The 23,635-nt window shown below is 47.7% G+C and overlaps 1 protein-coding gene and 1 long non-coding RNA gene across 3 annotated transcripts in view; one reads left to right on the top strand and one right to left on the bottom strand.

Moving 5' to 3' along the window:
• Map3k9 (mitogen-activated protein kinase kinase kinase 9) overlaps positions 1-23,635 on the bottom strand; it is a 70,941-nt gene that overhangs the window by 28,659 nt on the left and 18,647 nt on the right. For both annotated transcript variants that reach the window (XM_040742814.1, XM_040742815.1), the window contains exon 3: positions 1,498-1,678. In XM_040742814.1, coding sequence (XP_040598748.1) covers positions 1,498-1,678 — 181 coding nt within the window. The remainder of the gene's footprint in view (positions 1-1,497; positions 1,679-23,635) is intronic.
• Positions 220-4,473, top strand: LOC121139306. Its single transcript, XR_005876229.1, has 3 exons — positions 220-375; positions 1,671-1,709; positions 3,808-4,473. It is a non-coding gene; the product is annotated as an uncharacterized LOC121139306 (long non-coding RNA).

Genomic DNA, 23,635 nt, shown 5'->3' with positions numbered 1-23,635 from the left:
CCAGACACAGCAAACAGGTCAAACCCAGAGGAAGTATGACAAGCAGGAGGCACGGGGTTTCTCTGAGGGTTAGAAAAGTCTCGTGGAAACAGTGATCACAGTGGGTTGAATGATGGCCCTCACCATATCTGTTGATGTTCTAGAACTTAGAATCCATAAGTGGATTGGGGTCTTGCCCTAATGATATCTGTTGATGTTCTAGAACTTAGAATCCACAAATGGACTGGGGTCTCCTCTAGGGTCTTTAGGATGAGGTCCTGATGTACCTATTTCACACTTTTGGCCTCCAGAGCTATGAAAGAGCAAATCTCTGTTGCTTTACATCATCTGATGTGTGGAAACATGCTATTACGGAGTAGGAAGCTGGTAACAGGGGTGAGTGACATCAATTTACTCATTGCTTAAGCTTGCTTAGGGTTTGTGGGGTTTTTGTTTTTATGAGACAGGGTCTTGCCTATCCCAGGCTGACCTTGACTAGCTGGACCTCTGATGCTCCTGCCTCTACCTCACAGGATTACATACCCACACCACCACACGCAGTTCTCTGGTGATGCGGATGGAATCCAGGGTCCAGTGCACACTGCTACTGTGCACACTACTCTGTATGCTGAGCTGCATCCCAGTCATGAAGTCAGTTTTATAAATGCTAAAAAGTACTGACCTACATACTTTAAAGGGTGTGCTTTATGATATATGAATAATATCTCAAGGAAGTTACTTCAAAGGAAATACACATATACAGAAACATACACACATGTACATGAGCTCACTCTGCCACATTTCAGGAAGCCCTGACCCTAGACTGATTTTCTTGTATAGGTGAAGGTGTCACCACTGTCCTTCAGATAGGACAAAGTCTATCCTGTGGTGGCTCACCCTCCCTTAATGGCAACATGATTTTTTTTTCTTCTAGATCTGTGTCCTTGTGACTTCTTGGATTGACACTTGCTAGCAGAGATGGCTGATCATGTCTAGTCTATAACTCCACAGCTCTTAGGACCATCTATTCTGGATAAATGTCCAAGACACAGAGCCTTGAGTAACAGAATAACTAGATAATTGGAAAGGATAATTTCCAAGTTATCAAGAAAAAGACAGCAGAAAGAGCATCCTTTGGTTCAGGAGCTTACAGGGAGGAGACTGGGTTAGATTTACCCCGAGTCCAGCAGTAGCAGCTGCTGAAGCCCAGTCATGTGGCTGAGCCAAGCTACTTCTTGGAATAGGGTGACTTCCCAACCTAGAGGTCAAAGAAGGAGGTACATGCTGCCTTGGAATCTGCTGACCTTTCCTGAGGTGCTACCTACCACATGAAGTTCCTGCGGGGATGACGTAATTGTCAGAGCATCCCTTAGCAACACAGAAATCAGTACAGATTACTCTGAGAGGTCACACAGACCAACTTGGGGAGCTTTAAACCGATGCAAGCCCAATCCCAAGTCTTGAAATGTGCAGGCCAAACAGACCTGGAGGCCCGGAGGCTGTGCCTCTGCATCTTACCTCCACACATCACTGCCTTTGGAAAACGTGGAAGCACGGATGACTTCAGGTGCCATCCAAGCGTATGTCCCTGCCGCACTCATCTTGGTGGTCCGGTGCCATTCCCGAGCCAGCCCAAAGTCAGTGATCTTCAGGATCTTGTTACTCAGGTCTCCATTCTCCACTTTCTGCAGGATCAATACTGACAGAGAAAGCAACACAGGAGAAAACAGGTAAGTATGAATCCAGGGTCTCTGCCACCTCCTGCAGGATCTGTGTTCTCTCACCACGCACTGAGGGCAGACACACCACTTAACAACCACCCACAACACGCTCATTCCACACTGTACGTTTTTGTTGGTATCACTTCATGTCCCCACAATGCTCTTGAAAGGCAGGCGCTCCATGCTGAACACCCCTTATCCAAAAACTACTCAGAGTTGCTTCCAAATCTAAAAGGGCCCCACATTCTGAAACTCTTCTGGTCCCACACATTTAAGATTAGGGTACTCGCCCTGTATTGCCATCTTTGTGTCACAGTTCAGGGTTGGATCCCAGGCAGGCTGACTTGAGAGCCTGCTCCCTTGCTGTGGAGTGACAGAAGAGCTGTGAGTCAAACAGACCCCTCTGAGGAGCAGCTCCCATCAAAGCACACCTAGGTCATACCCACTCACAGGTCACAGGGACTGGAGATGCATGCTGGATTTTCAAAGTTTCAGATACAGTCTACACAGCACCCTTACAAGCATACCCACCCACCTTCTGACACTGTGACACTAACATCATCTACAAAGCCCATGTTCAAGAACCATATAACTGAGTCACCAAAATATAAATTGGAAAAAGCCCATCCCCTACCCTCCAATTTTCTGTGTTTTAAGTAAGTTTACCGTTTTGTATTGGACCACATTCATAGCTACCTTAGACACATGAGGACCATATGCTATGGGTTGAGCACACCTGACACTCCTAAGAAAGTCTGCCTATTGGGCCCTGGAGATTTTGTCATAATCCAGGCAGGTCTCCCACAACCAAGTGAGAAATGGTCAATGAGCTGGGGCCAGTCAGAGGCACATGCATGCGCACACTCTTGACGTCCTCAGTGAGCATGCTTAAGGAAGAGGAGCTAGTGCTGGAGCACTGCAGTGTGGGAGGCAGCCCGGCTCTCCCAGGGGAGTTGAGGCAGTCACCTCACCCATATGATGGTCCCAGCCATAAACGTGACCTGGTGGGAGACAATCAAGCTTAAAAATCACCACAAACGTAACCGACTACGGGGCCATATTGTAAACTCTGCTGAGTGGAGGGGGACAGGGGAACTAGGGAGCTGTCCGGATAAATGCAGGAAAAGCCTTGAGCATGGACTCTTTAGCCTGACACAGCCTTGCCTGAATCTGTGTATGTGGGAGTTCAGAGCAAAAAAAAAAGTCTCCCTCTTCATCCTGTGAGGATGCTGGAGACAGTGTAGCAACTAAATTTTAAAAGGGATTCAGCTAGGCTCAGGAAAACAGTAAAAACAATACAAGTTAACCCTCAGCCCAGTACCGAGCTGACCCAGAGGTTTTCCATTAACCCTCGTTGTACCATGGGGCCTCTTATGCAGGCTGTACGTCTTAAATTACAGACCCTGCTAGCAAAGACCCCTCCGTACCTAAAAAACAGAGCCTAGGACGAGAGTTTGGGTCAACTTTAAGGATGGGAGGGGGTACTTTTAGACACAGTCACACCGCTCTTCTCCACCCCTACTCCCATCCTCTGAATTGTCCTATGTTGAAGGGATGTGGGCCAAAGAGCTCCAGGTGCTACGTGTTTCTCAGAAAAGTAGCAGTGTGCCAGGATTACCAGTAGAGCTCAAGGCTGGAAAGAAAACAACTCCACCCTAGACCTAATGGACAAAGCCTCCCTCCTCCTCCACACCCTCTCTACTCCAGCCAGACACATCCCTCCCCACCCTGGCTTCCCCACCCAGGAGCTTGAGCAGATACAAGAGAAGAAAAGGCCCTCCTCTACACATTTAGTAGCAAAAAAAAAAAAAAAAAAACTCCAAAAAACAAACAACAATAACAAAAACACCTTCTGGAATCTTCAGAGGCAGAAACATCAGGAAAGCAGACATTCAAATAGCCAGGCAAGTGACACTAAGGAAATTCCCCATTCCTATTCAGGAAGCCACCAGCCATCAATTGTCCTCAGAGCAGCTCATATACCAGAAATTCAGAGGGAGTGCCTCCCTGAAAATACTCGGAGTGAGGTCCTGTCACCCAAAGCCGTAGGTGGCTGGGGTAGGGTGCAACAAGGAGAGAGATGACGTTTCATATTTGTCTGTCTGAGGGCTTAAATGAGATGCAAGAATGATGGGGCGAGAATCTGTGTATCTGCGTGGAGGAGTACACTAGCCACAGGTCAGTCACGACTGTATCTGCGTGGAGGAGTACAGCTAGCCACAGGTCAGTCATGGCTGTGTGTTTGTGTGGAGGAGTACAACCCGCCACAAGTCAGTCATGACTGTGTATCTGCGTGGAGGAGTACAGCTAGCCACAGGTAAGTTCTACCTACTCACCACGGTCCCGCCCACCTCATACTCAGCTGACCTCACACACTTACCCTTTGCGGACTCCACGACCCAGGGTCCTACCCTCATCAACAAAGAAGGACTATAATCTGAAACCAGTCTGCTAGCTCGGCAAGCAGTAGCAGGCCATCGTGTTCTGACGTACTAGTCTGCCCAGCACCAGCACTTGTATTCTTCACATGCTACTAGACACTTGTTAGCTGAGATGAAATATGAAACATGAAATCAAGCAATGTACAGCCAACCATCCAGTGGAGTATAGCTCATCTACAGCAGTGCACAGCTGCCACCCCTATCTGTTCCAGGACATTTACATCGCCCCAAAGGAAATCCTGAAACCACTAAGCAAAAATTCCCCATTCGTCTCTCCTCCCAGGCACGAGATACCACCAGTCTGCATTTGACGTACACACTGGGAATATTTCATAAAGTAGAATGATATATAGTACGACCTCTGTCTTATTTCACTTAAGGTATTCGAGATTTGTCACATTACAGTTCAATACTTCTCCATTGTAATAAGTTCCTGTTATACTCGTAAAAAGACCGGCTGCTCATTTTAGATCACGTGCTGTGTAACTAACATCACCTTTTTGAGTCCTTCAGTTGTCTCTTCGGTGTAGGGGGATGATGCTGCCAGTTTCATCCAATCAAAAGAGATGTGTAAAGATTAGGTCTGGTTGATGAGGGATAGGAACAGAAGCAGAACCCATACCTCTCGCCTTGTTTTCCACCTCTGTGCCAGGTGACCGGAGATGAGAAAGAAATTCTGTCTTGAAGGCTTAACTCAATCCCTCAATGCTAAGGTCAACTAACTCATGTTCTTTGCTATCCCGTTGCTACTTCTTTCTCAGCAGCCAAAACCAATTGCACACAAGTCAATGGTTCACATGTCTAAATACTCCCTGCTGGGGCATGTAAGTGTCTATCATCTTTTCCTTTAGAATGCCATGGAATCTGACTCCCAGCGGATAAAAATCCTCATCCTCTCCTATAATCCAGATATCTTGCTCCAGGAATCACATACAGGGCCAGGCTCTTGGCAAGAACTCCCTCCTGTCTGGCCAGTTACTGACTGAGGTATACCTGTGCATTTTCTCTGACGATTGCTTCCCCAGGTTAATGTTGAAATATATTGCCGGATGATTACGCAGAGGGGAGCAGAGTCAGAGAGAGCAGTGCCTCGATCAGGGGTTCCCCAGTGACCAACATATCTTGATGCAATGTAGGATGTGGGCTCCAGGAGAAGGGATCATTTCGAGATTTTGCCTGCAGTGGCTGCACCAGTTACTTCGGCACCCCGTGGCCAAGATACCTGAAAGAACCAACCTAAGGGAGGAGAAATCTACTCAGTTTCTCTGTTTCAGAGGACCTCAGCCCACCAGAGTGGGGAGGGCACAGTGCTCACTGCAGAGGACAGAGTGGCAGTGGGTGGTCATGTCACAGCCCAGAAACTGAACTACAAACCTGCCCTTAGTGACCCACCTCTGACAGCCAGGCCCCATGTCCCAGAGGCTCACCCGCTGCCTATCAGTTTAGTAATGGGCTTTATGGACTAGTTCTCCAGACTTAAAAATTTTAAAAATATATTTATTTGTATATTCGTGTGTGGAAACTCTTGCTATAGCAGGCTAGTACAAGTTGAAGGTCTGCTGCAGGAATCAGGTCTCTCTTTCCATGTTGGTACGGGGGATCAAACTCAGGTCATCGGTCTTAGTGGCAAGCCCTTTATGCTCTAAGTCAGTCTAATTTCCTTCTCTTTCTTCGCCTAAGTTTTTCATATTCTTTGCTTTTCTTTTCTTTCTGAGCTATGTCGCTCTGCCTCCTGTCCCTTCAATTGTGTTTTTATTCCCCATCATGGTTTTCTGGGTTGCAAAACTTCTTTCTCATTTTCTCATTTGTTTTCTGGGGTGAGAAGTACAAATGTTCCTGGTGGCAGCTGCTTCTGTAGGATAGGTCTAATGCCTCCTCCCTGTCTTTTTGCTTGTTCTCCACGGCTGTAGCTTCTTGAAGGGCTTTCTCAGTCTGTGCTTTAGCCTCTAGAGTACTTCGCTGAGTCAGGCTCATCCTTGACTCTCCGATGTGACTCAGCACATAGCTGTGCTTGTGTTCAAAAGGGTGTACCTTACGTTTTAAAGGCACACACTGAAATACTTACACATGAATTGACAGGGTGTTGGTGATTTCCTTCAACAAAAGCTGGGAAGGAGCGGGTGACAGAAGGAAGACGAGCTGTGAGTTGGTAATGGTTGAGGCCGAGTACAAGAACAATACTATTCTCTTCACATGGGAACTGCCTTCCATAGGAGGGGGGGGACGGCACATCACAGTGTCAATTGTCTCTTTTACCTAAAGGAAAGCTACCCCTGAGCCATAGAAGGCAGGAAGACGAGAACAGCAACAGACACAGACCCAGGATTTCGGGTCTTAGTGCCACCTCTGTGAAATCCTCTCCAGGACTCCATTTCTTTACCTCTTATTCTCAAAGTCTGTAATTCCCCCAAAAGCATCATCAGTCTTCCCATGACTCAGTTGAGCTCTGCCAACTTGTCTTGAGATAAGAATGGTAAAACCTAAGGGTAAAGATGAGTTGGGGGATGACCCTGCAGCAGAGGAAAAGTTAAAAATCCCATGCAGTCTTTAGGGTGCCCAAGTTGATATTTGAAACATTTCATTCCTGTACCGCAATGCCTCCAAGGGAAGAAGAGGAATAATCCAGAACCCCAACCACAGCCAGTAGCTGCAAGTGCCCACAGAGCAGCTGCTAACACGGAGCAGCCCCTCTGTATTGACTCAGCAAGAGCCCGACAGGAGAGCCTGGCCAGGGACCACTACCAGACACATCAGTACAGCCAGGGCATGTCCCCCAGCCTCTCCCAGTGCTGGCCCTCTGCCCACTCTATCCCTTCAGGCATGACCAAGGGACACCAGACTTGCTTACTGGGCAAGTGATTCACTGCCTAGACTCCCTGGCTCCGGGCTTCAGCAGAGGTGTGGTGCTGCCTGAGCATGGCAGAGAGATGCCAGCAGCAGCGGGGGCCCTGGCTAGGTTCATGCTGTCAGCAAAGTCTCACTGAGTTCCACCTGCATAGCCAGCAAAGCTGGGTTCCCCACAAGCATCCAGACCTACAGAGGGGTGGGGAAATGGAGTCTTTTGGCACTAAAGATCCACCCACTCTTGGGATAGAAGAGGAAATCAAAATGAACAGACAAGTAAGCGCAAAGCCAGGAATAGTTACTGCAATGACCTTTCTTCAGGTCTTAGCCAGAGCAAGCTGAACTGTAATGGTCTCTCCCCCATAGACGAGGTACTCTATAAACATGTGTACTGACTAAATTTTAAAAAAAAAGCAAGCCAACACAGATTGCTCCTTTTAAATTTCTTCAGGCACTGGGCTACAAATACTTGTTCTAGGGCCCTCCATCAGTCACCTAAGAAATTTCACTAATGATTTCTAACTTTTAAAACTATGTCCTTTCTGTGACTTTAGAAAATGTCTTTACAGTGCTACTTACAGGGTGCACCAACATAGAGGAGAACATAGCCACAGCTAATGGTTATGGGGGCCTCAGTGCCAGGTTCTGCACTGAGTGGTTTACACCCATCATCATCTTTAATCCTCCCAACAGGAAGGCAGGTGTATTACTAAGCCTACTTTCAGATATGGAGCTTGGAAATCAAGTAGGCTGGTCCACAGGAAAAGCAGAAGCCAGACATCACGAAGTCAAGGCTCCAGACCACTGTGCAGCCCTAAGAGAACACTTAGGGGGAATTCACATTTCATCAACATACCACCACCACCTATGCACATTTGAAAACGAGAAGGGAAACATTCATTTCAATGCTTTAACCAGAAACTGGGTAAACTGAAGGCAGCACATCCCAGCCTCTAAGACAGCTGTCTGCCTGCCGCCTTTCCCCACCCATGCGGGCATCCCTAGACCTCCAACTCCAAAGGTGTTAACAAATGAGAGAGAGAGAGAACTCTAGGTAAGGGTTAAAGCAGAAGGTTAGAGTCAGCACTGCCAGTGAGAGAGGCCAAACTGAAAACAAAGCAGAAATGGACTGCGGCACTAGTGATCCCGGCAGCCTACCATGCAAGGGCTGGGATTAATGACCGGAAGACCCTGAAAGCTGTGACCCACTGCTGGTCACCTCGGTTGTTCTCTCTCCTCACACGGTAACAGGAGCCACTTACACACAGTTTCGGAAGGGCATGGTGACTTACAACATCATGCAGTCTCCTTGTCCCAAGGACAGCCAGCTAACTAATGAGTGGCTTTCGGCTGAGAGAGAGAGAGCCTTTGGCCCTCAACCTTCATCCATCCCTACACTGTGCAGTCTGGAGGAGGAGAGTGACAGCTACCATCTAGGAGCGTCAAGCCAGGACCATACCTCACAGCCGGCTGAGATGTTAACGGAATAGAGATGTTGTGCCAGCCCTGTTAGGATTCTATTGTGATAAACACCATGACCAGAAGCAAGATGGGGAGGACAGGGTTTATTTGATCTGACAGCTCACAGTCCCTGATGAAGGAAAGTCAGGGCAGGAACCTAGAGGCAGAAACTGAAGCAGAGACCATGGAAGAACATGGTAGAATATTATTTCAAAGAGTGTGACTTTTTTTACGCTGCATTTGTTTAACTCTGTCGAGCTGTGTTACTGTGCCTGTCTAAAGCACCTGGTGGTCCTAATAAAGAACTGAACGGCCAATAGCAAAGCAGGAGCAAAGATAGGCAGGGCTAATAGAGGAAGAGAGAGCAAGAGAACAAGGAAAGAAGGATGTGAGGGGCCAGCCACCCAGCCACCCAGCCACCCAGCCACCCAGCCACCCAGCCACCCAGCCACCCAGCCAACCCAGCCACCCAGCCAACCCAGCCACCCAGCCAACCCAGCCACCCAGCCACCCAGCCACCCAGCCACCCAGCCACCCAGCCAACCCAGCCACCCAGCCAACCCAGCCACCCAGCCAACCCAGCCACCCAGCCAACCCAGCCACCCAGCCAACCCAGCCACCCAGCCACCCAGCCACCCACCACCCAGCCACCCACCACCCACCACCCAGCCACCCACCACCCAGCCACCCAGCCAACCCAGCCACCCAGCCACCCAGCCACCCAGCCACCCAGCCACCCAGCAATCCAGGGAGTAAGAGTCAGATGACCGAAGTAAGAGAACAGGAAAAGCCACAGGCAAAGGGTAAATGGGATAATTAAAGTTGGGAAAAGCTGGCTAGCAACAAGCCAAGCTAAGGCTGGACATTCATAACAAAGAATAAGGCTCTGTGTGTGGTTTATTAGGATGCTTGGTGGCAGTCCCCCCCAGAGAAAAAACTTCTTACTAAAGGAGTGCTGCTTATTGGCTTGCTTTTCATGGCTTTCTCACACAACCCAGGACCACAACAAGCCCATGGGTGGCACCATGCACAGTAGGCCAGGCCCTCTACAGGCCAATACGATGGAGGCATTTTCTCAAATGACATTCCCTCTTCTAAGATGACTCTAGCTTATGTCAAATTGACAAAAACACTAACCACAAAAGTAGTCTTTGCTCCCCTCTAGAACATCATGAGTTTGGCCCGCTGTCTACAAGTCTATCTACATTCTGGTCTTCAGAACTCCTACCGGAACATCCCATTAAGCTCTGTGTACAACTCCTGCAGCCTACAGCGTCGAACTCCTCCCCACTCCTCCCACAAACCAGTTCCAGAGGCCTGACCTAAACAGTCGGACTCATCACCGCAGCAGCTCCGTTTCTCAGGATTAATGTTCTGTGTTGTTACTTTTCCCATTGCTGTGTCAGAGTACCCGAAAGAAACAGCTTCAGGGGAGACGGTTTAACCGGGCTCATGGCTCAGGGGATGAAGCCCATCACAGTGGGAGTACACAGGACCAGCACTCAGGAAGCACAGAGCTAGGGAAGGAACCAGGACTAGACCATCACTCTAGCCCCAACCCTACGTCCAGCATCTGCCATCTACACCTCCACGTTCAAAGCGCTCCATAGCCTCCCCAAACATCACCACCAGCTGAGGACCAAATGTGCAAACACATGAGCCTGTGAGGGACATTTCACATTCAAACCACAGCATATGTGGATTAAAACCCCATGTCTAAACAAAAGCTACATCCCAGTGAACCAAACCACAGTACAGAGATTTGCAGAGCCCCTCCGTGCTGCTGTGAAATGAACCAACCTGAAACATATGCTCCGGATGTATATTTTTAAAGTATTATGTCACATTCTATAATAAGTTTTGATATAAACCTTCTTAGATGAAAAAAAGTCCATATATTGAAAATCCAAATGAATCCGGCACCACACTAAGCACTGGGTGTTGGGTAAGAAAACGAACCAGGATTCCCAAAGATGTTTAACTAGTCAGGAAGAAAGCAGAGACCTATGCTATTACAAGCCATGTATATGCTTTGCTTCTCTAGCTTTCTCTCCACTTTTTTTTTTTTTTAATTAGGATCCCATGTAATCCTGGCTGGCCTTTAACGCACTGTGTAGCCCTGGATGGTCTTGATCTCCTGATACTTCTGCCTCTGCCTCCTAAGTACTGGGGTTACAGGCATGCATCACCATGCTCACTTTCCCTAGTCCTTTTTATAAGAAGGTCATTCACTGTAAACCGGTGAACACAAGCTAGCCTTTAACTCCTCAGCTCATGAAATCCTCCTGACTCAGACTCCCAAGCAGCTGGGAATACAGGTGCATGCCATTGTGTCTGGCTATATTTCTGTTTTGCCTTAAAGAGATTCTGTAGTATTGAAATTTACATCTAATTAGAATGTGTTAGCAATGTAAAACATACCTAAGCAGCAATGACCTGCTTTGTCTTTTTAACCAAGATCATCTAAGTGCTACTTAGAATTCTTTTATCATGGATAGACAGGTATCTTAGTGGTAAAGCACTTGTTTAGTGTGCACAAGATCCTGAGTTCAACACCAGCACAGCAACAACAAAAATTATGTCCAAAACATATAGTAGGGGCTGGGGAGATGGCTCAGTGGGTTAATGCACTTGCCATGAAAGTATGAGAGCATTAGTCTCAGTCCCCAGAACCCAAGCAAAGGCAAGATACATATCATGAGTATATGTAATCCTTGTGTCCCTATGGAAGGATGAAGGCAGAGCCAGAGAGATCCCTAGAAGCTCACTGGCCAGCTGACCTGGCCCACACAGCAGAAAAACAACCAAGAGACCCTGTCTCAAAAAAGGTGGAAGGTGAAGACTGAAACATGACACATACATGTGCACCATGACATGTGTGTGCCTACATCTACACATGCAAATACACACACACACACACACCCTACACACACATACAAGATAAAGTGGGCAATTTAATACTATCTATAGCTACATCATAATGAAAAGTAGTATGCAAAAATAAATAGTTCTGTTTAAATGTTAAGGCTATTCTGTCTGTCTGCTATTACATAGAAGGACATCTGTCAAAATGTTAACCCTGAGGGATCTCTACGTAACGGGAGTCTAGGGGACACGTTTTCTTTATGTTCATCCATTCTGTCAAAGTCATCACATTTCTACATGGAGTTATATTATTATGCAAGTTTAAGTCACTTAATAGCAACAGTGGCTTGCATGTCTTCTCTATCTCGGGTGCTGTATGGGAATTCCACATACATTCCACCTGATCCACTCTTTTTGGCATCCTTGCAAGTTGCACAGCGTCCCCATTTCACCCATGAGTTGAGTGACTTTTCCACATCTAAGAGGAAGAGCCAGGCCTGGAATGTCACTCTGGCTTCTCTGTCCATGTTCCTCTAGCACCCCACATGGGACAGACATTGAGCAGTTATGTCTCCACAATACCTTCGTTTCTCTACAGCACTGGAACCACATCTTCTTGCCATGGACAGGCTCCGATTATAGAAAATTGCGCAGGAGCCTCCTCTAATCCTGTGTTCTAAACCACTGGTTCTCAACCTTCCTGATGCTGAGACCCTTTAATACAGTTCCTCATGTTGTGGTGACACCAGCCATAAAATTATTTCATTGCTACTTCATAACTGTAATTTTGCTACTGTTACAAATCATAATGTAAATATCTGATGAGGTATATCTGGTATGTGACCCCCAAAGAGGTCACAACCCACAGGTTTGAGAACCACTGTCCTAAACAGACTAGTGCTTGTATCTCTGAGGGACACACCAGGACCACAGGTGGCTTTCTGTATAGCACAGTCCAGGTGACAAGTGTTTCTCACTGAAGAAACACAGGGAAGAAAACCTGTGTTTAGAAGGAAAGGGAATTAGCAGAGTTGCTACCAAAGCTATTACCAAGCATAATTATACACCTGAGGGCACAACTCTTTCCACTGGAACCCTGGGGGTCTTAGTCTAAAAGCAAATTACTTATGTATTGTCCTGTACCAGTCTTTTTTTTTTAACACTGTAGAGAATATTTTATTTCCTTTTTATTTATTGTGTCTTTCACGTCATGCATCTCCATCCCATTGATTCACCTCTCCCTTCATACCTCTGTCCTTGCAACTTACCCCTAAAATAAAATTTAAGAAAAAAAAGAAGGAAAAAAATCATCCCCATCACAGAAGCACACAGTGAGTCATGTAGTTAATCCTTTTATCCATATATCTTTACGTGAGTTAGTTGTCTGGTTCAAGGCCTCTGGTTTCTGCTACACTATCAATGCTGGGCCCTCACTGGAACTCCTCTTGGTGATCCTGCTGTTGCCCAGTGTTGTGGAGATCCTGCAGCTTTGGGTCTGCAGGACCGGTCCCTTCATAGACTCCAGCAGGTCACAGATGGGTTGGATATTGAGGTGGACCAACTCATAACCCTGGTTCCAGGCCTGGGTAGTGGCTGGGTTGGTCAGCCAATCAGCTCTCCCTTGTCCTCACCAGCAGGGTGAGCTCTCCTGCATTGTCCTGTGGGGGGTTCACCCCTCCTGCTTTCACGACCTCAGGATCAAATCCCTCACAACTACACCTTCAAGGTCAGCCCTACTATGTTGCCCAAGCTTGCTACAGCTGGTGAGGGCCAGGGACAGCTCTCCCACCCATATGGTCTCAGGGCTAGTTCTCCCTCCTGCTGCAGGCATTGATGGGGACAGCCCTTCTATGCTCACAACCTCGGGCTGGCTCACCCACACCTCTGCCAACAGGATTGGCTCCATTGCCCTGCTCATGTGAGGTGCAGGGTCTGTTCTTTTGAGTGTTGCAGCTCCTGGCAGACAGGGGCAATACACCCATGCTAACAACTTTGGGGTTCTGTGCCAGCCTCTTATACCCAGGTTAAAAGTAAGTGTTTGGGAATCTCATAAGCATGTAAGATCAAACCAGGACAGCTCTAGGCAATCGTGGTGGTAAAAGCTTGCCGGCAGACATTTTCCCAGTCATCCAGGCACAACTCAGGACAAACATGTGCGACAAGCACCAGGGTCAAGACAATACATTAGCTTGAGAATCAGAATAACAGAGCCAATAGACAGGACAAGCAACCTCCTTACACCAAGTGCGAAGCCATCAGAGAAGATTTGAGTCCTGCTGTGAGTGGTACCAGACCCTGTAAATTCTACATGACATGCTCTACCTGGCAATCCAGGCAAACCATCAGAACAGCAGTGTTCTGCTAAATCTAAGATGCTCACAAATGCAAAGATAAGGATAAGCAAAGCAGAGGACCCTAAAGACCTGTTTTTTCCATGAAAATGTGACTCTCATGATGGGAATGTACAATCCACAGGCCTAACACAGCTGGGAATTAAAACAAACATCATCAATCCAGGACCTCCTCTGTCTTGACTTCCAGAACCATCTCCCATCAGTTCTTCAGACCCTAGGCTACGAGAACTGCAAGACAAGACTGACCCATCTCACATTCCCTACTGACCCCTAAGGCCCTGTGGCCTCTTCAATTCCTATCCCACTACCCTTTCCCATCAAAAGCCACTGCCCTCCACCCACGGTGAGTCACCGCCAAACTACCTGTTCTCTCTTCTAAAATGTTGTTTCTCAGCCAGTGACTCTACCCTAGCACAGCAGGAAGGGCCTCGAGAGAGTGGTGACTCAGCACACAGCACAAAGGCAAGGAGCAGGTGTCAAGGCTCAGCCTTCAAGACTCCAGCCCCGCTGTGGACCTGCAGCCTCAGGCAACATCACTCACTGCCCACCCACCCCAGGAAGAAGCCTCTTTCACTCCCCACCAGACAGAACTCCATTTCCCCAGATTCTAAAAGGCAGAAGGGACACATGACGATGTGTGTCAGCATACCAAAGAGCAAGCTGACTCCAGGCTCCCTCAAGTGTCACAAGTACCTGTCACACATTTCAGAGTCCATGCTGCTTCCTAGCTCTTCTCACACCCTCCAGCTCAGGGCTTCCCTCCACACAGCTACTCCTTCTCTACAACCCTGCTGTTTCGGCTGTGCATTCTCATTCATAGTCCCTCCCTCCTTCCCTCCCTCCTCCCCTACCTTCCCTCTCTCTCTTGGTCTCTCTTTCATATCTACAATAAAAACTTTCCTTTAACCATAGAACAGTTATGCCACCAGTTTCACACCATTCACAAGAAATGGACTTCCTTACCCCATCCTCTCAGGTCACAAATGGCTGACTGAGGTGCCTATTTACATATCAAAGCTGATGCAGGCCAACTCTCCCAGCACCACTAGGTCCCTGTGGGACCCTCCCAGAACTTCTCACCCCACCCACTACCCTAGACCTCTCCCTCCCAAGGGCTGGGTCTCTGCTTCCCCTCCCCAGCCTGATCCTGTATAACTATGCCATTTTGGCTATGGCCTCTCTTGGCCTCTTGGCCTTGGGCCACCACTTTTGGCTCCTCTCTTGCTCTCCCGCCCCATCTCTCCTCTCATGGTCGAGTTTAGTCTGCCAGCCATGTTCAGCCTGGACTCTTCTGTCTACAATAAAAACCTTCTCCATACTTTAGGAGTCTTTGTATCCTCCTTATATTTCACTTTCTCATTCACATCCCAGCCCAAAGTTGCCCTAGTCACCTATACTTTTTTTTGTCATATAGTATTTTTTGATCCCTTCTGAGATGCCTTCACCAAACCACTTCCCTTGAGGCTTAGGAATCCATGCTGAAGAGGAGGCAGAAAGACTGTAAGAGCTAGAGGACTTTAGTCACCCATCCTGATGCCAGCAGAAGTGACCAGGTTAGCTGGGTAGAGCCCTGGAGCACAAGGCCCTCCCTCTGCCCAGGGAGTCACCTGCCCAGCACACTGACCCTTAACACACTGAGCTCTGCCCTCAGAAGTAATGAGTAGAACATCAGTGCCCCACCCTGCCTAGCTGCAGCGTCCACTCGGTTCTCTGGGAAGGAGTCACAACAATAACAGTAGCAGCTGCTACTTCTTCCATGCCTTCTATATGCCATACGTTACTTAGGGAATCTATATCCAAACTACCTCATCCACTCCTCTCAGCAGCCCTGCAACCTGCACGGCATCCCCATTTTACCCATGAGAACTGGGGCTCAAAGGGTTCTGGAGCTAGCCAAAGTCTCTAAAACACAGTCCCTAGCCAAGAGGAAAATCCAGGCTGCTACTCCAAGAAATCAAGGCTCCTCTCAGACAATACTTGTACCTGAGAATTCACAGGCCCTGGCAAGTAAAAGAACCAGCTGTTCTGGCCACTGGAAGAAGGTCAGCAGTCCGCACAGGCAGAGGAAGCGAGAGGGACCTACAGATGGTCCCGCACAGGAAGACGGGAAGGAGCATCCCCAGTCTCACATTCCCATTCACAGCGGCCACAGTGCCATTTGCATCGCCACCCTCACTGCTACGTACCGTACCGAGCACTCATTCCATGCAAAGCATCTCTACATAACTGGCTCACGGGAACACCTTGACAGAAATACTTTCTAAACTGCAGATGCCGCAGAGGCAGTTATCCCCTAAGTGTCATGAGCAGCAAGTTGTGAATGGGATGTCCTGCTCCTCTCCCTTATCCACCCATCTTGTTTGAAAATCTACTGTGGAAGGTCCCGGGGGAAACTGAAACACAGGAGTGCTTAGGAGGAAGACAGAGTCCCTATTGGAGCTGTAAAGAAAGGATAGGGCTTGGTCCAGGGAGAAAAATCAAGTGAAAGCCACTCTGAGCTTTCAGGGGAAATCATGTGATTCCAGCCCAAAGGATAAGGTGAGTGTGAAGACATCCAGGAGATAGATAGTCCCTTGCAGCTGGAACAGAACTTATGTGAAAGAGAGAAGCCATGCCTGGTGGTACAGACCTGTAATCCTAATTGCTCAGGAGGATTGGGTGGGAGAACCACAAGACCAGCCAGGGCAGCACAGTCAAAATAGGAAAGGGAATGTGGGGCTGTGGTATGGCTCAGTGGTAGAGTGTACAAAGCCCTAAGTTCACTCCTTCAGGATAGTAAGGGGTGGAGTGGGGGATGGGAATAGGACTAGAGGACTACAGGCCATGCTTAGAATTTGCACTAGAGTGAGTGGTGGGGGTTTCTAAGCGGGGAAGAGATGTGGTGAGATCTGAGTTTCAGTGTAACCACCACGGCAGCAGTGAGACATATTCAACAAGATGGGCGGGAAGGACACAGTAAACAACCCAACAACCGTCTAGATGGAAGACTGCTGGAATGGATGTCTTCAAGTCACCTAGGAAATACACCTCCGGGTGTTCACAAGGGTGTTCCCAGGGAGGTGTAGCTGAGGGGAGAAGGCCCACTCTCAGTGGGGGCAGAACCATCCCATGGGCTGGAGAGTTCTGGACTGGACAAAAAGGCAACTCTCACCATCACACCTTCCTCAAAGCAAACCTAAATAAACCCTTCTTAAGCTGTTTCTGTCAGCCATTTGTCTCAGCGATGAGAACAGCAGCTAATAAAATGGTTGAGGCCAACTACTGGTTGCAGATGGGGCTAAGCCGGGAAAAGGACACAATTTATATACAGAGACCGAGCTGGGGGATCCCTGGAAGACACTGTCTGGGACTCCTGGTGTCCAGAAAGGGTAGTTACTTCATGGGACTACGATACTGGAGCTTCAGTTCAAACTCAAGAGTTTCAGGGTTCCAGATAAAGTCTTGCATGTGCCATGGAGAGCAAACAAACAACAAAGCGAAACAACTGGGTATAAACAACTGGGCATACACAACTGGGCATACACAACTGGGTATACACAACTGGGTATACACAACTGGGTATACACAACTGGGCATACACAACTGGGCATACACAACTGGGCATACACAACTGGGCATACACAACTGGGCATACACAACTGGGCATACACAACTGGGCATACACAACTGGGTATACACAACTGGGCATACACAACTGAGCATACACAACTGGGCATACACAACTGAGCATAAACAACTGGGCATAAACAACTGGGCATAAACAACTGGGCATACACAACTGGGCATACACAACTGGGTATAAACAACTGGGCATACCCGGGTGGACCAGAGGATGAGAAACAAGTCAAAGAAAGCGCCCGCCTTCCTCATGTGCCACACCTGTGCTTGCCAGGGGACTAACAGCACGCCGTGGGTATCCATGGCCTTCCTGAGCTGGAGGGCAGGAGACGAGACAGGGAACTGATACAGTTATAGGTCACAATTCATCCATTAGTCTTGAAAAGTGACTCTGGCCAGCCCCAGCTTCCCACGGGGTCTCCACTTTCATCTCCTCCTGGCCACTGAACGGCTGGGAAAAAGCTGCTTTGTGATTCAAACAGAAAAGTAGGTGCTAGCGCTCCAGCTGAGCAGCCCACCATGCGTCTCCTCTCTCTCATCCTAAAATACAACTGCTTCAAAAGACGGAAATTTAGACATCTACAGTCATTGCCATTTTGTGTAAATGAAGCCCAGATAACGCAGCTGGGGCTTCAGCCCCGAGTCCAGCGAGACACAGACACCACTAGTGGGAAACAGAAAGCCAGAAGCAGGGTTTTCAGGCAGCCACTGTCTTAAAAGGGGGAAAAATACCACGTCAAACACCTTCCTGTCCTGCTTCCTTCTCCCGCCTTACCAGCTCAAATTGGCCAGGGCAGCCCGTCTCTTCAGGCCTGGATACACCCAGCTATAAATAGGATAAGAATAACCAAGAAAGAGGAAGCAGACTGGGCCCTCGATGGTTTTGTCAGCATGTTCCTCTTTCCTGGAATGATGGCACAGTGCGTGGCTGCTGAAGAGACTCCTAGGATCTTGCAAGCACAGAAGAATGCATTTCCGTGTTCACATGCATCTCCTACCCTCTGTGCTTGTCTCCAGTGTGACCTTGACATTTGTGCTGAGGTGGGTCTGTCTTCTCCACTGGCCCCTGCTTAGAATTGAGGATCCCTACAACTGTGGAATGCATAGAAATGGTACTGTGCAGCCTCTAAGCTCCAACAGAAAAGATGGTGCAGCTTCTACCCTGCTCGTGGATACACTTTTGCTTGCAGCCTTGAGCTAACACTGAAGGTGAATGGCTTGGGCCAAGCCCCTGTTCCTAGCCTTCAAAGCCTCCTGAACCAGGCACCAGACATTTAGGAAACAATCTTCAGATGACCGATCCCTGTCTTTACCTGTGGCCTCACCTGAGTCTTCCATAGCTAAAGCCCAGAAAACCAAGAAGTAGGAGGAATAAGACATCCTACTGAACCCTTTACAAATTCCTGACCCAAGGTCCGATGAACATAATAAAAAGCTCTCATTCTGGCTGGCTGACTCTCAAGCAATGATAATGAAAGCAGTGAATGACAGTTTGTAAGTTTAGTCTTATCTGCAGCTACTGGAGAAGCAGCTGCTCTTAGACATAAACTCTATAATAAAGGAGCACTTGCTTGGTGTCAGGTATTATGCTAAGAGCTTGTGTTCATAACTTCATTTACTTCTCAATATGCTGCTGAGTTAATAGTAGGGTTGTCCTCATTACAGAAAAGGAAATGGGTTTAGAGGTTGAGGGCTTTGCCCAAAGCCAGACTGCTTGATTCAGAACCCATAGCACTGGAACGGGCCACAACAAGACAAGCTGTCTACAGAAAAGACTTACCTATGTGGAATCACTGTGTTCATCCTCAGCATTTCATGTTTGGGAACTTCCTGCCTTGTGGTATAACATCAATGAACACTTGGCCCCATCAGGGTTGGGTTAAGCCCCCTTCCCTGTTACCTACCCACCCTATTACCAATACCTCCAAAAATTTCACCCTACTTTTAAAAACCTAATTCTTCCACTGAGGCCTTGCTCTGTGTTCTCCTTCTGCCTACATCTAAGCCATAAATTTTTGGCAAACTATTTTATACTGTGACACACATCATTTTCTGGATGTCTGGGGTGTGTTTACATAGTATGCCTCCAGAGGCCAGAAAGAATGTGATGGCAGTAATGGCTATGCTATGTAGATGACAGATGACACATTGCATGTTCTACAACATCTGCGCAATAGCAAGCACACCCTGCTTTCATGAAGACCTGCCAGGTAATCAAACTGGTTAGGAACCATAACTCACACACAGTGCAAACGCTCCAGGCTGTCACCTGCACACCATCCGGAGTATGGAGAAGAGAAAGGATCTGAGGGCTGAGGAAGCAGTGCCATACACCACAGACACCACAGACCTCATAGGCAAGGAGGCCCGGCCAAAGGCTTGAAACATTGGGAGGTGCCATTCTGAACCACAGTGTTTAATGGTTATGGAAAGTTGTGACATACAGAGTAAAGTTCCCTGTGAATCATTCTCATCTTCTCCATCCAAGACCAGGAATACCAAACTCCAGCTTTGCTCACTCTCGGTCCTCCACACGATGCTGAGGAGGCCTTTCTGCTTTTCCCCACACCTCCACACCTGCTGAGAAGGAAGACCAAGCTTGTATATACACCTCTGCAGTCTCCCTCCAAACAAGCCCTCTTCTCCAAGAGGCACTGGGGGGGGGGCTGGCTGCAGTTCTAGAGGAGCAATCTACTTCCTGATTGGTACCCTATCATAAGTAACCAACATGTCCAGCTAGCATGGTTGGGCAAACCCCAAATCCTACTGATTCCTACGGAGTATCCAGGGCAGAAGAGGCAAGGTCTATTCTTTGTCCTCCATGTGGGAATGCTGGTAGACCTAACATACTCAAAACCTGCTGAGGAAATGTTCTAATGCCTTATTCCCTGTCCAGAATGAACTCCCAGGTGAAATGAGGGGGTTTTAAAATACTTCGTGGGGTGGAGGGGGGAATAAGGCCAGGAGGGACAATAAGAGCATACATAGCAAGATATTCCTAGAGGCGCAATAATGGAACTCTTTTTTCTTTAATTTCTATTTGTGTAATTTTTAATTTTTTTAAATTTTACTTTTTTATTGAGTTATATATTTTCCCCCCTCCCCTTCCACCCTCCCCCTTACCCCCCATGTTCACAATTTACTCAGGATGTCTTGTGCTTTTCCCCTTCCTAGGCGGATCCGCGTGTGTCTGTCTGTCTTAGGGTCCTCTTTGTCACCTAGGTTCTCAGGGGCTGTGGCCTGCAGGCTGGTGCAATAGCGGCACTCTTGTCTTGGTTGGAACCAGCAGATGTTAACTGGACTTAGGATGCACTCAACAGAAGGGAAATCATGCCTGTTACTAGAACATAGTTATAGGTAATAGATCTTCAAGGAGAGCCCACTGCCACCACATTACTAAACCAGTATAATACATTCTAAATATTTATCCTTATACTCACATGTAAATATAGCCCCCACCCCTCATCAAGAAGCTTTTCTTTACAGCATTTGGAGAGTATATTTCGGGAAACCACAAATGGTCAGAATGTAGAGAACAACTGATCATGGGGTGTCCAGCCCCTGTCCATACAACTATAATTCCTGCACCTAGAGTTCAGGGGACACTTAGGGAAGAGGGTGGGAAGACTGTAAGAGCAGAAGGACCAAGACATCTGCCTCCCAGAAAGGACAGGGGAGCTGTGCCCGTGATATCTAAATAATATGGCTACCTAAACAAGGATAACACCAATAGACATGTCTACGTAGAAGAAGGAAATTTCCCAGGGTCCCATTCCAAACAAAAGAACTACAGAAAACTAGGAGAGAGAGAGAGAGAGAGAGAGAGAGAGAGAGAGAGAGAGAGAGAGAGAGAGATGTCTTTCCCACGATGAGCTCCCTAATTGGTTATCCAATACTAAGTGGACATCCCTGAAATATACAAACAGCACTAAACAGAGTCAGCAGGCTTTATTTATATATTCATGGGTGTGTACACATATATACAACACACACACATATATAGTTGCTGAAATCATTAAAGAAAAATAAGGCCATGAATTTGAGCTGGGGCATGGGAGAAGCTGGAGGGAGAAAAGGGAAGTGGGTGTCATGTGTTTCTATTTTAATTTTAAAATAGATCTTTTTAGAAAGTCATAGGGAGATGTAGTATCTTATAAGCCAATTTAAAAAGATACATCTACAGGGTCTGGAGAGATGGATCAGCAGTTAAGAGCATTGGCTGCTCTTCCAAGGGACCCTGGTTCAAATCCCAGCACCCACATGGTGGCTCACAGCCGTCTATAATGAGATCTGATGCCCTGTCGGGCCTGCAGGAATGCATGCAGACAGAACACTGTATACATAAGAAATAAATAAATCTTTTTAAAAATCTTTAAAAGATACATATACAAAAACACACATACAGATGCCCTGAAAGGCTCCATAATGCTGCTTCTAGAAGCTATTGATTATTAAACAAAAATTCTAGTTCCAGGTATGGCTAAGGAAGTCTTAGAGGCAGGCTCCAGCCACCCGTCTTGGTAGTCCACCAGAACTGGGCAGTAAGATCCTGCTCCTTCAGACACTACACACCTTGAGGGCAAGACGTAAAGAAGTCAAGCTGGAACTGGGATGGAGACTTCCTCCATGCTGGCTGGCTGTCACAGTGACAGAGGACACAGCAGGCTGCTGAGGGGGAAAAGGTGTCAACACCCGGACCCACCCGTGAACCCTGTAAACGACGACAGCTACCTGGCAGCAAGACACGTGCACTCGCACAATACTGGCAGCAAGACGACACGTGTGCCCGCACAATACTGGCAGCAAGACGACACGTGTGCCCGCACAATACTGGCAGCAAGACGACACGTGCACTCGCACAATACTGGCAGCAAGACGACACGTGCACTCGCACAATACTGGCAGCAAGACGACACGTGTGCCCGCACAATACTGGCAGCAAGACGACACGTGTGCCGCACAATACTGGCAGCAAGACGACACGTGTGCCCGCACAATACTGGCAGCAAGACGACACGTGCACTCGCACAATACTGGCAGCAAGACGACACGTGTGCCCGCACAATACTGGCAGCAAGACGACACGTGTGCCCGCACAATACTGGCAGCAAGACGACACGTGTGCCCGCACAATACTGGCAGCAAGACGACACGTGTGCCCGCACAATACTGGCAGCAAGACACGTGTGCCCGCACAATACTGGCAGCAAGACACGTGCACTCGCACAATACTGGCAGCAAGACGACACGTGTGCCGCACAATACTGGCAGCAAGACACGTGCACTCGCACAATACTGGCAGCAAGACGACACGTGTGCCCGCACAATACTGGCAGCAAGACGACACGTGTGCTCGCACAATACTGGCAAGCACGGTTATTGGGGATAACGAATCCCTCTCTGATTGGATTTGAGGCTATGAGAAGTAACCCTGCTTGGATTTGTAAGTCCAATGAAAACCAACCAAACAAAAACTGCCTACTAGATGCTTATATCTACACTCACAGACAAATGCTACCTCAGATTTAATCAGTAGACCCTTCTTTCCAGTAGGTTACAATGAATGCAGACACATATGGCTGCTCACGGTGCTCAGCATTGAATGTTGACTGCTTAGTCCTAAGCAAGACATTTATATATATTATTTACTTATTTATATATAGACAGATACATATTTATATGTATGTATATATATATATATACATACACACATTGAAGGATATATATCCTTCTAAGGCTAGGTAACATTGCAGACAAGAGAGAAGAAAGAATCTAAGGGCTGTGAAACTCCATCTTCTGGGCAAGACACAACTGAAATCATGAACTCACACCAGCTGCAGCTGCCTCATTGGTTCTGCAGCCAGTTAGAGTTCACTGCCAACCAGGAATAGACCTGGACAGTCAGGCGTGGGTTCAGGAAGGGCTCACCCCTTAAGGATGAACTACTAGCTAAGGATAGATTCTGGTATGTGTGGAGTCACTGCCTTCAACTGTGTACCTACCGGTGAGGTATAACTCCAAGTGGCACACAGACAATCCTGGTTAAACTCAGTGGGTTACAAAACAAACAAATAAGATATGGATCTAGATAGGGATGGGAGGGGATAAAGGAGTGTAGGACTTCTTTTCCAGAAGTCAGCATGCATTACATACATGTATAAAACTGTCAATGAATACATGTAATTAACCAAAAAGAGGAGAAGGAGGAGGAGGACTGTCTCCCTTTCCCCCAAGAAGGGACACCTTCACTCTTCAGGAAAGTCATTATCCCTGGCCTTCCTGTCCCCAGCCTCTCCTCCAACACACTACATATCAACTGAAGCACGGAAAAGCTTATAAAGAACGGCAGCTG

Source organism: Mesocricetus auratus, unplaced genomic scaffold (assembly GCF_017639785.1).
Source record: "Mesocricetus auratus isolate SY011 unplaced genomic scaffold, BCM_Maur_2.0 Super-Scaffold_15014, whole genome shotgun sequence".
NCBI lineage: Eukaryota > Metazoa > Chordata > Mammalia > Rodentia > Cricetidae > Mesocricetus > Mesocricetus auratus.
This window is presented reverse-complemented; position numbering and strand designations above follow the sequence as displayed.